The 14,996-nt window shown below is 39.2% G+C and overlaps 1 protein-coding gene across 5 annotated transcripts in view; it reads left to right on the top strand.

Moving 5' to 3' along the window:
* ULK4 (unc-51 like kinase 4) overlaps positions 1-14,996 on the top strand; it is a 517,204-nt gene that overhangs the window by 145,246 nt on the left and 356,962 nt on the right. For all 5 annotated transcript variants that reach the window (XM_060022287.1, XM_060022288.1, XM_060022291.1 and 2 more), the window contains 3 exons: positions 2,172-2,305; positions 3,704-3,825; positions 3,974-4,030. In XM_060022287.1, coding sequence (XP_059878270.1) covers positions 2,172-2,305; positions 3,704-3,825; positions 3,974-4,030 — 313 coding nt within the window. The remainder of the gene's footprint in view (positions 1-2,171; positions 2,306-3,703; positions 3,826-3,973; positions 4,031-14,996) is intronic.

Below are 14,996 nucleotides of genomic sequence, written 5' to 3' on the forward strand. Positions count from 1 at the left end.
AGTGGCAGGTGTATTGAACCCTGCTGAATTGTTCAGACAGGTGAAGGCAGACAGGTGTCCATTGGCTTTGATGTCATGGAGGTTGTTGGTGACCTCAGAGCAAGTGATGGGAGTGGGAGCAGATTGTGGTGGGTTGAGGAAGTTAGGAGGAAAAATGGAGATACAAGGTGTAGATTTCTCTTTTAAGAGGTTTTACCGAGAAAGGGAAGAGAGAGGCAACGGGGCAGTTTGTAGAAGGATGTGAAAAGCGTTCTGTTAAATGGGAGAGAGTGAATATATAAAAGCAGAAAACGAGTAATTGGCAGTTTTAAGGTTCTGAGAAAGTGGAAGGGAATGTGATCCAAAGCACAGTTGGAAGGAGAGAGAGGTCTGCGGTTGTGATGGGAGGAACGGAGCCTAGGATAGGACGCACAGTATACTGAGAATTAGGAAGAAGAGTTTTTTTCATGATGCTCTCTATTTTCTCTCTACGGTAGGAGGCAAAAGCACTCACTGAGAGTCTCATGAGAGGATGGAGATTTCAGGGTATAAAGAGAAGAAAAATTTGAAGCTAGACTGAATAAGTCGACCAGCGAAATGTAGTTGGGTCGCTGGTACTGTCCAGTGCCGCTGAGTATTGGTGACATGCATTTACAATAGAGTGAATCTGCCCCATATTTAACTTGAGCAGCCTCTCTGCAGATGTACAGAAAGTATATAGATCATTGGATTCATCCAAATCATTTGGCTACATGGGTGCAAAGAAAAGAAAGAGGGCAAGAGTGTAAGTGAAGAAGTGCTGATGGACTGGGAGAAGATGTCATGGATTTAATTAGTGGAAGTTCCCAGCAGGCTGAAGAACTGTCACAGTGGAAGATCGTGCAAGTAGGAATAAGAGCAGATTATGGTCAGAGGGCATGTTTGTAATACTTAGCTTGGAGGGGATGCAGTTAAATGCCGGAATCTTTAATGTTGGAAAAGCTGTTCAGCAGATGGCGAGACTGGGCAGGGAGATATCGCGACCCATCTTGGGGAACCGAAAAGGAAGATGGTATTTTCTGGTCCCGCTCCTTAGCTGGGCTGATGGAACAGGTGTCAACTAACCAAACTTCTGATTTGGTTTCATTCCCAGGTGTTTTACTAATAGGGCTCCAAAAAATAATAAGCAGGAAGGCAAAAGGCTGCATAAATCTACTAAGAGAACCACGTAAATGCTAAGTGTTAAGATTTCAGTGTACGTTACGTATGTGTATTGTGTCCAGAACCACCCCTTTCCGGTTTATAGTGGGAATTTTTGGAAGTTCTGAGAAGTAGAAGTTGGATGGGATGAGTGATTGCAACAGAGCTGGAGAGATGGATAATGGCAAGGGAGTCCAGCAAGGGAGATTGCTGTAAAGGGGCCTTTGAAGTCAGGGGACTCATTGCCTTTTAGGGTTTCGGGGACTAGGAACTTGGGGAGTGGGTCCAGCAAAGGGAAGGAAATGTGGGCCTAAAACTTTTCAACAATACCCTAAGTAACCAGACTGATGGTTCAGTATGTCCCCTAGCTCTGGATTGGAGGCAGTTGGTTCAGAGATTAATATTTAATAAATGCCAATTGTTTGAAGAAGAAATAAGTTTATTGAGACAGATTTCATAAAACCAGTGGACAAAAGGGCACGTGAAATCCAGATGTTCAAATAGTGTCTGCTATCTATATCACCCAGTGCTGAAATGAAACTTTTTCTTTGGATTTATATACACCATTTAATGAAAGAACTGGAATTTATGTGACTTGCCTGGGGTTCAGAGCAAGTTTAAGACTGATGACCAACACAAGTGCAGACAACTTGTGGTTCTACGTTGAATCTTCAGAACACCAAAGCCCTCTTCTCTCCAGTCGCTTTTGTTTGCCTTTCATCTGTCATCTGAAGAATGTGGTTTCCTTTCATGGGCCGGAGGCAAATGAAGTCAGGGCATCGTTTTGTAATACATTGGCAGAGAGATTCAAAGTTGCCTTATTTTCTCTCTGCATGAATGTTTCGATTTTTCGAAGGCAAAAATAGACTGTGCTTGACAAGGTGCTCCAAATCTAAATGTCAACAAGATGGGGACTGTGCCCCCTGGAAACACTTGCCTTGGTGGCATGTTCGGGCAGGTGCTATCAACTGTTTTATCATGAGAGGTAATCTTTTGCATTTTGCTGTGTGTAGACTGGTGATGTACATCGAGAGAGACAGCAGAAAGACCACTCCAGGCAAGGAACAGCAAAGCGGCAATGAGTACCTGTCCAAATGCCTGGACCTGCTCACCTGTCACATCGTGCAGGAACTGCCACGAATCCTGGGTAAATTGGAGCCTCGTCCTCAGGCCCCTTGCTGCTTACCTTTCTGCGACTTGGCATTTAGGCATCCGTTCTTTTTTTGTTCTTGCCGGTTTTTTTTTTTCAGGCGAGTGCAATGGCGCTTTGTCTTGAATGTGGAGTTTCAAAATTTGAATGTGCCTTATCTGTTTTCATAATTATTTTGTATCAGTGACATGAATGAGGCAATGAGCAGGCTAACGGTTACATTGAGTGTCATCTAGCAGTTTTGGAAAATAGAAGGAAAGCGTTTTAATTGGTTAAAATTGGACTTAGGCTATCATTTTAGGTAACTTTTCTCAAGATTTCTCTCTGCATAATTCTGAAGAAAAGCTTTTTCCTTCAGGTTATAGCCACAAATTTATTTTTTGTTAAAAAAATTTTAAATGCATAGGCATTAACATTTAATATTAGAGAATTTTGATATTAAAGTTCAACGTTTGAAATTTTCTTTGGTCTGAATAAAAGATGAAAGTAATAATGATTTGCAAAGGATGTTTATTACAGCTAGCAAAATTGGTTATTCCACTGTTATTTACAGACATGAAAATAATCTAAGGAATGCGTACACGTACGTTTAGTTTAAATCTCATTCCATGCTTTTCCAGCAGATGTAGCTATAAACCAGAAATGTTTAAAATGTTAAATTTGACCCAACCCATTACGGTAAAAGATATTTAGATGCAGAAATTCAGAATATTAAATCAAAGTAATGAAAATATCTTCATGGCTGATTTGACAGTAACTTTTTGCTCCTTACTAAGACTGTGGGAGATTTTTGCCTGTTAATGACTGAAAATAGAGCATTTCAAAATTTATTTGGATTGTAACCTTTCTAAAATCTGCAAACCAGAGGCCATGAGCTGGTCAATTGATAGTTGAGTTTCTTATTACCTGACTCGTCCTATCTTAGGAGATGAGGGATTCAGGTATCCAACAAACAAGTTTTATTTATTATTGGACTTGCCATCCAATGAGAAGTATTAGGAATTGATATAGCTACCATCCTTTTCTATTATTAAAAAATTCTGATCTATAATCTGTTCACTTGTAATTTTTTAATAACTTTCTTCTGTTTACAAAAGTAATGAGTGCTCATGGTTGAAATTCGGAAAGTACAAAAAAAAAAAAGAAGAAAAAAATCATTTCTATTTTAAATTTCTAGGTGAGCTATCAATTTTATATCCATCCTGACCCCAGAGGCCACAACTTTCTGTAGTAATGTCAAGAGTTGTGAATAAAACAATGCAGCTCTTACCCACTTCTTTTATTTGGAGATTAATTGCCTCACTCAGCAATCCCATTAGTGTTCAACCCACAACCAGTGGTCCCTACGTATCTGTGGTCTCTAACCTCACGTGTGCTCTGGGGTGTGCTTCGCAGGTGACATTCTGAACGCCTTGGCTAACGTTTCCGGTCGTAAACACCCATCCACAGTTCAAGCGAAGCAGCTGAAGATGTGTCTCCCCCTCATGCCTATAGTGCTTCACCTCGTAACGTCTCAGGTATCATCCTGTTTGGAAAAAATGTATATAAATGTGACTCCCTTCTTTGTAAACTGGAGCTGAGAAACATCAACTCAGACAAAACATTTTCATTTTTCTTTTGTATGTGGCTTTCGGGATTTAATCTGTGGAAACTTTCGTCACACAGGTATTTCGACCTCAAGTTGTAACGGAAGAGTTCCTTTTCAGTTACGGAACTATTCTTGTGAGTAATGCTGAATTCTTCACGTTCCTAATAAAAATGTGGCTGTCTACTGTTTGTGGGATTTGGTGTCAGAATGAGGTAATTTTAAAGTCTTAGTGGTATTTATTTGTCTCTAGGGAAGTGACCTTTTTGTATTTTTATCTGTTGACTGTAAGAAAATTTGACATTTGGAGGAAAAATACATTCTCTCCTGATAATGCACTTTTGTTCAGAGACAGACCCAAGTAGCGTAAATAAGTCCATAGAAAACATTTTCATAGATTTTGATATTAAACATCATGAAAAAATTTAAGATAATAAATTAAAAATTTTAATATATTTATATTTAAAGTGTGCACTTTGATACACTTTGATATGTGCACCCCTACATTTGTAGCACCACTGTTTACAACAACCAGGACATAGAAATAACCTAAATGTCCGTGGACAGAAGAATGGATAAAGAAGATGTGATACATATATACAATGGAGTGTTACTCAGCCATAAAAAAGAATGAAATAATGCCATTTGCAGCAACAGGGATGGACCTAGAGAGATTATCATATTAAGCAAAGTCAGTCAGACAGACAAATATCATATGATATTGCATATATGTGGAATCTAAAAAAAATGATACAAATGAACTTATTTACAAAACAGAAACAGAATCACAGACATAGAAAACAAATTTATAGTTACCAAAGGGGAAGGTGGGGGAGGGATAAATCAGGAGTTTGGGATTAACATATACACACTAATATTTAGAAAATAGATAACCAGAAAGGGCCTACTGTATAGCACAGGGAACTGTATTCAGTATCTTATAATAACCTATAATGGAAAAGAATCTGAAAGAGAACAGATTTATACATATATAAAAAATAGAATTCTGGGAATATAGTATCATCATTTACTTTGGCTAGCGTTGTTGAGTTTTGTGCAGTATCTCTTTTTGTGATGGTGTTTCTCTAACTTGAGCTCAATTTTTTTTTTTTTGAGCTCAATTTAACCTTGCCTTTAATTTTGAAGAGGTGAGTAACAATGAAAAACAAATCATCATATTATCTTTCACTTTGATTTTTGCTCACAAAAAATAGCCTCTTTGTTCAAGTTGTGGCTCGTGAATTATGTTATCTTTTTCCCTTGCCTGGAATAGTTACAGTATGTACTATTGATAAAATGGGGAGCTGTACAAAGGGTCACATAGCATCTTCGGTCTTACTTTGATATTAATAATAAACAGTGAACGGAGATTTTCAAAATGCCATGTCATATAGGTATCTAGTTAAAATGAAGTAAACATCTCAATTTTATTGCTTGTTTGGAATAAAAAAAAAAGATTGCCACCCACAAGAGAGAATATAGTTTTCTAGAAGAGTCATCATACGGTGAAGTATGATGTTTTGAAGTATGAATGTTGAGAAGAGAGGTCACTGATTTTTGTAAGCAGTGTGTTTAGTCAGCGCAGTACGGGTCCTTTTGTACTCATTTTCAAAGTGTTATCATCCTTGAGTCCTGAATTCTACAAAGCACATAATTTTCCTAGTACATTCATGAATTTGAAAATTATTAGAATTTTGTCTGCCACCTCCTTTAATTTGCTTTTTAATCGTTTTAAAGGACAATGTGGGCATCATTTTTAACAGAACTATAATTCTGTATTTGTAACTCCACTGCACTAACATATTGATGCCTGAAAAGAGTAATTTTGCCCTTGTAGCCCACCTTGGAATATTTTGGCACAGTGATCGTTTGGGACAGATATAATTGTGTTCATTCTCTTATTTTTTCTCATGTGTAGTACTTTTCTGGGCCTACATTAACTGAGTACAGTTTAGGTTTTCAAGGAACTACCAATATAAAAGTCCTCCAATATAAAAGTCTTTGTGGACTTTAGGGAGACCTCATCTGCTCCATGTAACTCATTGGCTTCCACTGAGAAAGGGCCTCCTCATCTTCTTCTCCCAGGGGTGGGTGTACCCTTTGAAGGTTGGGGGTGTTCTGTAGGGCTCTGTATGGGTTTTCTTAACAAAAGCACTTTCAGGGCATAGAAAATAACTTGCCTAGTTCAAAGGTAATTGTGATACTGAAAATTCTTTAGCAGTCTTTTCCCTGATAATGTCGCTCAAGTACTGCGGGTTCATACACATAATGAAAAAGGTCTTTTGGCTCTCTTTGGACCATTTTCCTGGTTTGAGTCATGGCCAGTCCTGGAAATCTTTTGTTGTTTTTCTTACCTCATCTGTTATTTGGCCTTAGCTGTGTGTTCATCTTTCCTTACTCGGTGTTGATGGCACTGATGAGACACTAGTCCAGGCAGAATAGTATTGGCTAAAATCAAGGACCTGGATTTAGTTGCCCACCCAGCTCTAGTGTATGTTATGATGAACCGTTGAGAGTTAGATGTTGCTTCTGTGAGTTGATTCACAGTCTACTCAGAAGATGCCACAAATACTGTTGAAGTCACAGTGCCCCTCTGGTGCCGGAGGCATAGGCAACTCCCCGGCAGCCTACAGCCCCTTAGAAGTTCATGGTGTTCATTTGCACAGTAAAGCCTCTTGAGTTTTCTGCTTTAAAAGAATTACTTTACGTTTTGCATAGGCAAGGCTTTCCTGAAGTTGTTTGAGAGGTTTTGGGTTTGTTTTTTCTGGGGGGGTGGTGGTGGGAAGGTTGCACAATTATAAATGTTTGTAGGCCAGTGTGCAGAATGGCTTTGTGGAACTGGCCAGAGCACAGTGCTTCTCCCGCCCTGGTGGCCTGAGGGACCAGACCATTCATGTGTATACACTTAGCACTGTGTTGTGAAAGCCCTGTTGTTCTATCTGGAGGTAAATATTAGTTTTAGTGTTTCTCAAAATATGTCTGGTTGAGTAGCTACTGTATTATGGCAGGCCTGTTGTCCATTTATATTTAAAAAATACACCTTACTTTGAGGTATCCAAGCTTGGTCCACCTTTAGTAGCTGTATACTTGACTTCTGCTGAAGGAGCTCTCCAGGAACTGCTGGCCTGCCTCAGGTGGTATGATCTCCCTTCATTAGGAGGCTCCTGACGGCACAGGCCGGAGGGGGCATTGGAATTGTGTTTCCCATTGGCTTCCGTTTTCCTACTGGCACCAGGCATGGTTTGCCTGTTAACCTATAGACATCTTTTATCTTTTTGGTAGAAAAATTCAGGGTACTTCTTAGATGGAGGCATGAGTACAGGAATTAACTTTTTGTAAACACTTCTTCTTCCCCAAGTAAAATGAAGTTTTGGTCTCCTTATGTTTTAAAGAGGCAAGTGTTTGGAAGCAATTTAACAGGGCACTTTTAAACCATTATTAAGCTTTCAAAGGGTCCAGGCCAAAGAGAACTACATAGCTGATAATTTCTATTTTCACTTCTTATTGGCAGAAGCAATGTGCCATTGTATCTGCCTCCCTCTTCAGTTAAAAAAAAAAAAAAGTACCTAGGGATACTTTTAGCAGGGAAGCATCTAGGGAGGTGCTATGAGGAAGTTCTGCGGTTAATTTCACCATAGTTCTTTCCAGCCTCCGTTGAATTGGGCTGAGAAACAGGAAGTAATGACAGGAAGGAAATCCGTTTGAGAACTCATGATGTGTATTATCCTTATGTTCACTGTGTTTCTTGTGTCCTTCTGAAAGTGCTCTTGATTCTTGAGCTGAGGAAGAGGACTTTGTTCTTAAGTTCTGGGCCTCATCAGTTTATAAAAGTACAGTGGTTGTGTGGTGGTTATAGTTTGCTACAAAAAGACATCAAAATTCAAATTTTCAAATGAAAGAAATGATAAAAGTATTGTGATTTTTCACATAAGAATATAATTACAGTCTCTGTCGTTGATAAATCTTCACTCATCCTGGGCATTGGGATGATTATTAAAAGACATACTCCTGCCCTCTGCAGGTATTTATTTATTTATTTATTTAATTTTATTGTTTTGGCTGCACTGTGCAGCTTGCGGGATCTTAGTTCACTGACCAGGGATTGAACCCGTGCCCCCTGCAGTGGAAGCTCTGAGTCCTAACCACTGGACTGCCAGGGAATTCCCTGCAGATTTTTATTTTAAGTGAATGTTGTTTTGTTGATAGATTGTGACTTCACTTGTAGCAGATAAAGCAGAGAGAGTGTACTCTTGTATTTTTTTAAAATATAATTTTTTTTTAAACATCTTTATTGGAGTATAATTGCTTTACAATGCTGTGTTCGTTTCTGCTGACTATATACTTACTCATTGCCACACGAATGTTCTTGTTGTAAGGTTTTTTCCTTTTTTTCCTTTTTTCTTTTCTTTTCTTTCTTTCTTTCTTTTTTTTTTTTTTAATACAGACCCCGAATTGATATACCCACCTTGCTTTGAGAGCTTATTCTCAGCTTCTCTGAAGTACTGGATAGTAATGCAGGGCACTGGTCTGCCCTGGAGACACAGCTTTCCCTTTTTCTCTCTAGATAGGGCCATTTTTTTGCCCCACAGTAAGTGCCCATCCTATTTGTTCCCCTGCCAAACTCCCAGCTTTGAAGCTCACACCCTTAGAAGATGCCCCACGTACTGTGGTCATCTACAGATTTTTCTGGGTCATTGCTTCTCGCTCAGAGTCTTTTAGCACTGGGCTCACTGTCATTCTTAGAGAATCGGGTATCCCTAGGGAGGATCCTTCCAACATCTCAGCCTCTCAGCTCCTCAACCACCTCTCTCCCCATGAGCTTGTCTTTCCCTCCCTCAGTTCCCTCCACCCATGGCCTTATATTCAGCGTCACTGCTCTCTGGCTCCCACACCTAATTTTCAGCTCTCTAGCCCTGCTCCCCATCTCCAACAGCCTTTTAATTCCTCTGAGACTTAAATTGGCCACTTTGCACTCACCAACCTGCCCTCCCTGGGCCCAGTGACTTTTCTCTTTACTCCCCTTAGAGTCTCTGGTTCAACCCCTATCCCTGCCACACACACCCGTAATCCCTCTCCTGTCTCTTCCTCCGTTGTCCTCCTCTGGCAAACCCAAGTCCTCGTTCAGTTTAATTCTCTACCTACCCCACCGCTGCTTTGAGTGACTAAGTATGGCTAGAGGAAAACACGACGAAAATAGCTGGTCTCACTTTAAATTCATGACTGCTCATCTCAAACAAGCCCTCTCTGCAGACTGGGACATCTAGTTCCTTTTCCTAATTTATACACCTTCACGCTCACCTAGATGACTCTTCATACGTTCCCTCCTCTCCTTGAATCTGCAATGCCTCCTGCCCTGTCCTCACTCTCACCTGATTAATTCCTATTACACTGAGAATGAAAAAGAAGGAATAGATCCAAAGAGATTTAAATTGGTAAATCAATGAAACATTCAGTAGGGATTTTTTTTAAATTAAACTGGGGAAGTATAAGGAAGAAAATAAATTGAAAGAACCCTATAGTTTCACCATCTAGAAAACCCTTGTCGCTGTTAAAACAGAAAAAAAATGAATGCATGTGCATAGCTAGAAAATTCCAACAGTGCAGAAAAGCAGAAAATGAATAGTGAAAGCGTACCTCCTGGGCCAGTAGTCCTCCCCAAAGGGAGCCTCTGCGAGTGGTTCCTGTGATTTCTTCCTCGAAAATTTTTGTTCACATCTGTGTTTGTATATTATCTATATATTCTTTAAAAAATTATATAGAAAGATCATACTATAAACACTGTTCTCCCTCTTCTTTCTTTACTTAAGTAAGCTATTGACATTTAAGTAGATTTATTGAAGTCAGAAGACATCTTTTTATGAACTCTTTTCAACATCAAATCCATATTTATTCAGCCAAAGTTATGTGCCCATGTTGAAATTTTATGAAATTATTTCAGCCAAATTATTACGAAAAGCTTACAGTGCCTCTTTTTATTATTTATTATGTTATTTCGTTGTTAGTCTTTTTTGTTTTAGTTATAGACTGAAAAAGAGAATTCAAGCATTTATAAGATATATGCTTATTAAAGAAAATGTAGAAAATTATAGTGATATTGGAAGAAAAATATCACCTATAACTATCAGTCGTTAACAACCATTGTTAACATATTGTTGTTTACTTAGTGTTTTCATGTATATGCATTTGTGTGTAGAAATCTACGTATGTATATATAAGATATGTATATGACTTATACCAATACATGTGGTTGAAACTATGTTGAGTATATATAGATTTGTATTCTTTTTTCCATTTAACATTGTATCATAACCATTTTCCCATATCTTAAATTTTTTTTTCACTTTTTTTTTTTTTTTTTTTTTTTTTGCGGTACGTGGGCGTCTCACTGTTGTGGCCTCTCCCGTTGCGGAGCACAGGCTCCGGACGCACAGGCTCAGCGGTCATGGCTCACGGGCCCAGCTGCTCTGCGGCATGTGGGATCTTCCCGGACCGGGGCATGAACCCATGTCCCCTGCATTGGCAGGTGGACTCTCAACCACCGCGCCACCAGGGAAGCCCTTTTTTCACATTTTAATGGCTACATACTGTCCCATCTGTATGAACTGTATACAGTTTGATATCATTTCAGTAAAGTTTAAAAATACTGAAACAAAAATAGTATTTAGAGACATATGTATATGTGGTAAAACTATTAAGAAATGCTGAGGAAATGATAAATTCATGGCAGTGGTTATCTCTGGAGGAATGACAGGCAGGTGGGATGTGGGAAGCTCATGCAAAGAATTGGGAATATCTTAGTTCTTAACGCGAATGGTAGGTTTAAGAGTCTTTATTCTTTATAACATAAAATCTATCTATATATCTTCTTTTGTGTATGTTATATATAGTCTTGTTTTTTGAATTTTATTTTATATTTTTATACAGCAGTTTCTTGTTAGTCATCCATTTTATACACATCAGTGTATACATATCAATCCTAATCTTCCAATTCATCACACCACCACCCCACCCCCCACTGCTTTCCCCCCTTGGTGTCCATACGTTTGTTCTCTACATCTGTGTCTCAATTTCTGCCCTGCAAACCGGTTCATCTGTACTATTTTTCTAGGTTCCACATACATGCGTTAATATACGATATTTGTTTTTCTCTTTCTGACTTACTTCACTCTGTATGATAGTCTCTAGATCCATCGACGTCTCAACAAATAACCCAATTTCGTTCCTTTTTGTGGCTGAGTAATATCCCATTGTATATATGTACCACATCTTCTTTATCCATTCGTCTGTCGATGGGCATTTAGGTTGCTTCCATGACCTGGCTATTGTAAATAGTGCTGCAGTGAACGTTGGGGTGCGTGTGTCTTTTTGAATTATGGTTTTCTCTGGGTATATGCCCAGTAGTGGGATTGCTGGATCACATGATAATTCTATTTTTAGTTTTTTAAGGAACCTCCATACTGTTCTCCATAGTGGCTGTATCAATTTACATTCCAACCAGCAGTACAAGAGGGTTCTCTTTTCTCCACACCCTCTCCAGCATTTGTTGTTTGTAGATTTTCTGATGATGCCCATTCTCACTGGTGTGAGGTGATACCTCATTGTAGTGTTGATTTGCATTTCTCTAATCATTAGTGATGTTGAGCAGCTTTTCATGTGCTTCTTGGCCATCTGTATGTCTTCTTTGGAGAAATGTCTATGTAGGTCTTCTGCACATTTTTGGATTGGGTTGTTTGTTTCTTTAATATTGAGCTGCATGAGCTGTTTATATATTTTGGAGATTACTCTCGATTTCGTCTTTTATAGCTGTTATCAGTTGCCTTATGTATTGAGGTGCTCCTATGTTGGGTACATATATATTTATAATTGTTATATCTTCTTCTTGGATTGATCCCTTGATCATTATGTAGTGTCCTTCCTTGTGTCTTGTAACATTCTTTATTTTATTTTAAAGTCTATTTTATCTGATATGAGTATTGCTACTCCAGCTTCCTTTTGATTTCCATTTGCATGGATATCTTTTTCCATCCCCTCACTCTCAGTCTGTATGTAGGTCTGAAGAAGGTTTCTTTTAGCCAGCATATATATGGGTCTTGATTTTTTTATCCATTCAATGAGTCTGTGTCTTTTGGTTGGAACATTTAATCCATTGACGTTTAAGGTAATTATTGATATGTATGTTCCTATGACCATTTTCTTAATTGTTTGGGGTTTGTTTTTGTTTTGTGGTACGCGAGCCTCTCACTGTTGTGGCCTCTCCCGTTGCGGAGCACAGGTTCTGGACGCGCAGGCTCAGCGGCCATGGCTCACGGGCCTAGCTGCTCCATGGCATGTGGGATCTTCCCAGACCGGGTCACGAACCCGTGTCCCCTGCATCGGCAGGCGGACTCTCAACCACTGAGCCACCAGAGAAGCCCTGGGGTTTGTTTTCGTAGGTCCTTTTCTTCTCTTGTGTTTCCCACTTAGAGAAGTTCCTTTAGCACTTGTTGTAGAGCTGGTTTGGTGTTTCTTAATTCTCTTAGCTTTTGCTTGTCTGTAAAGCTTCTAATTTCTCCATCAAATCTGAATGAGATCCTCGCCGGGTAGAGTAATCTTGGTTGTAGGTACTTCCCTTTCATCACTTTAAATATATCGTGCCACTCCCTTCTGGCTTGTAGAGTTTCTGCTGAGAAATCAGCTGTTAACCTTATGGGAGTTCCCTTGGATGTTATTTGTCATTTTTCCCTTGCTGCTTTCAATAATTTTTCTTTGTCTTTAATTTTTGCCAGTTTGATTACTATGTGTCTTGGCGTGTTTCTCCTTGGGTTTATCCTGTATGGGACTTTGTGCGCTCCCTGGACTTGGGTGGCTATTTCCTTTCCCATGTTAGGGAAGTTTTCGACTATAATCTCTTCAAGTATTTCCTCGGGCCCTTTCTCTTTCTCTTCTCCTTCTGGGACCCCTATGATGCGAATGTTGTTGCGTTTAATGTTGTCCCAGAGGTCTCTTAGGCTGTCTTCATTTCTTTTCATTCTTTTTTCTTTATTCTGTTCCACAGTAGTGAATTCCACCATTCTGTCTTCCAGGTCACTTATCCATTCTTCTGCCTCAGTTATTCTGCTACTGATTCCTTCTAGTGTAGTTTTCATTTCAGTTATTGTATTGTTCATCTCTGTTTGTTTCTTCTTTAATTCTTCTAGGTCTTTGTTAAACATTTCTTGCATCTTGTCGATCTTTGCCTCCATTCTTTTTCCGAGGTCCGGGATCATCTTTACTATCTTTATTCTGACTTCTTTTTCTGGAAGGTTGCCTATCTCCACTTCATTTAGTTGTTTTTCTGGAGTTTTATGTCGTTCCTTCATCTGGTACATAGCCCTCTGCCTTTTCATCCTGTCTGTCTTTCTGTGAATGTGGTTTTCGTTCCACAGGCTGCAGGATTGTAGTTCTTCTTGTTTCTGCTGTCTGCCCTCTGGTGGATGAGGCTATCTCTAGCTCATTTTTTAAAGGAAACAAACTGATATATTTTCTGATTGTGTGTTTCATAATAAACTGGTAGGAACACTTTAGTGATTGTGATGAATTATTGGAGAGTCAGCATGAACTAGCTTGAGAGTTGAAAACTCCTGGGGGCTCAGTCTGAGGTAGGGGACACTTTGTGGGTTTTCCCTCCAGAAGCTCCACCTAGTTCTCACATTAAAGATTGGGGAAAAAATCTCATGTTCTTGACAGTCCAGTGATTAAGACTCTGCGCTTCCAATACAGGCGCTGCAGGTTCGATCCCTGGTCTGGGAACTAAGATTCCACATGCTACTAGTGTTGGAGGGTCTCCTGCAGAAGTAGGGGGGTGGCTGTGGTTTACCATGGGGACAAGGACACTCTATAGTCTTGTATATGTACCAAAAAATTTTAAGAAAATCATTGGATTATAATAAGATCTATTGATATTTTCCGCTCCAGGCTAATTGCTGACATAATTATTTTTTATTCCAAGGCTATCTTATATTTTATTTGCTATTTGTTATCATATCTAAAATATGATATATGTATTATTTTGTGAGCTAGGGGCAGGCACTAAGCTGCAGTGTCTCCGTGCAGCACCAGCACAGGTGCTCTGCCTGTTATTAGCCGGGGCAGTGATGGTTTCATTCACATCACGTTCACAGAGCGCCCCTTCTGTTCGGAGCACTCACTTGGGGTCTGGGAGGTTCACCCCAGGTTGTTCACAGCTGAGCTGCTCAGGCCTGCCTCTGAAACATTGTTGGGGGTCATCCCACAGGGAGGCATGGACATGGTGTGTGGGGCACAGTTAAGGGAGTTGGGGTCGGGGTTCAAAGTATGTAGGAGGGTCTCAGAACAGTGGTGAATTTTGAAGACAGGCCTTTAACTGCTGCATCTTGATGCAGTACTGATGCTCAGGGTAGCTAAAGCTTGACCTCCCTTTGAGATGACTGTTGCTCCTGATTCAGTGCCATCCTCACTAATGTCCCAATGTACTGCGTGAGTAAGTGTGGCACGTTGGAAATGGTTTAGGTGTCAACTGGATTATCCTCACTTTACCAGGTTGACCCCTCTGTGCTTATATTGCTATTGATTTTATTTTAACATTTCGTCTCACTGGTAGTGATTTGTATATTTAAAAATGATTATAGTTTATAGTGTATATATACTATTCATATGATCATGTTTCATAGCTATGATTATAGTGTTCATAATATGTATATAGTACTTAATGCCTTCCATGAGTTATTTCATTAAGAATGATAGATAGAGTTTTGGGCAAAATGTTACTGTTTTTTTAAGGACTGCCTTATAAATATTATTTATTTGCAGTTACCATTCATGTGTAGTGTAGAATTATCCAAGTTTTAAAAAAAATTTCTAATGACTTTTGTGCATTAACTCCATCAAGAGACTTTCTAAAAATATTATCTTTCTGCTTCTGGATAAAGAGATTAATGCCTACTTATCCCATGAAATTTAGAAACTGTAGAAAAATATAATGCGAAGCTAAAAATCACTTGATTCCTACTGCCTGGAGTTCATCATGGTGAACATCTATAGGATCATATATTCAGTTTTTTCTGTGCATGATTCTTACATCAGAGCTATTTTAAAATCTCTATTTAT

This window comes from Delphinus delphis, chromosome 10 (assembly GCF_949987515.2).
Source record: "Delphinus delphis chromosome 10, mDelDel1.2, whole genome shotgun sequence".
Lineage (NCBI taxonomy): Eukaryota > Metazoa > Chordata > Mammalia > Artiodactyla > Delphinidae > Delphinus > Delphinus delphis.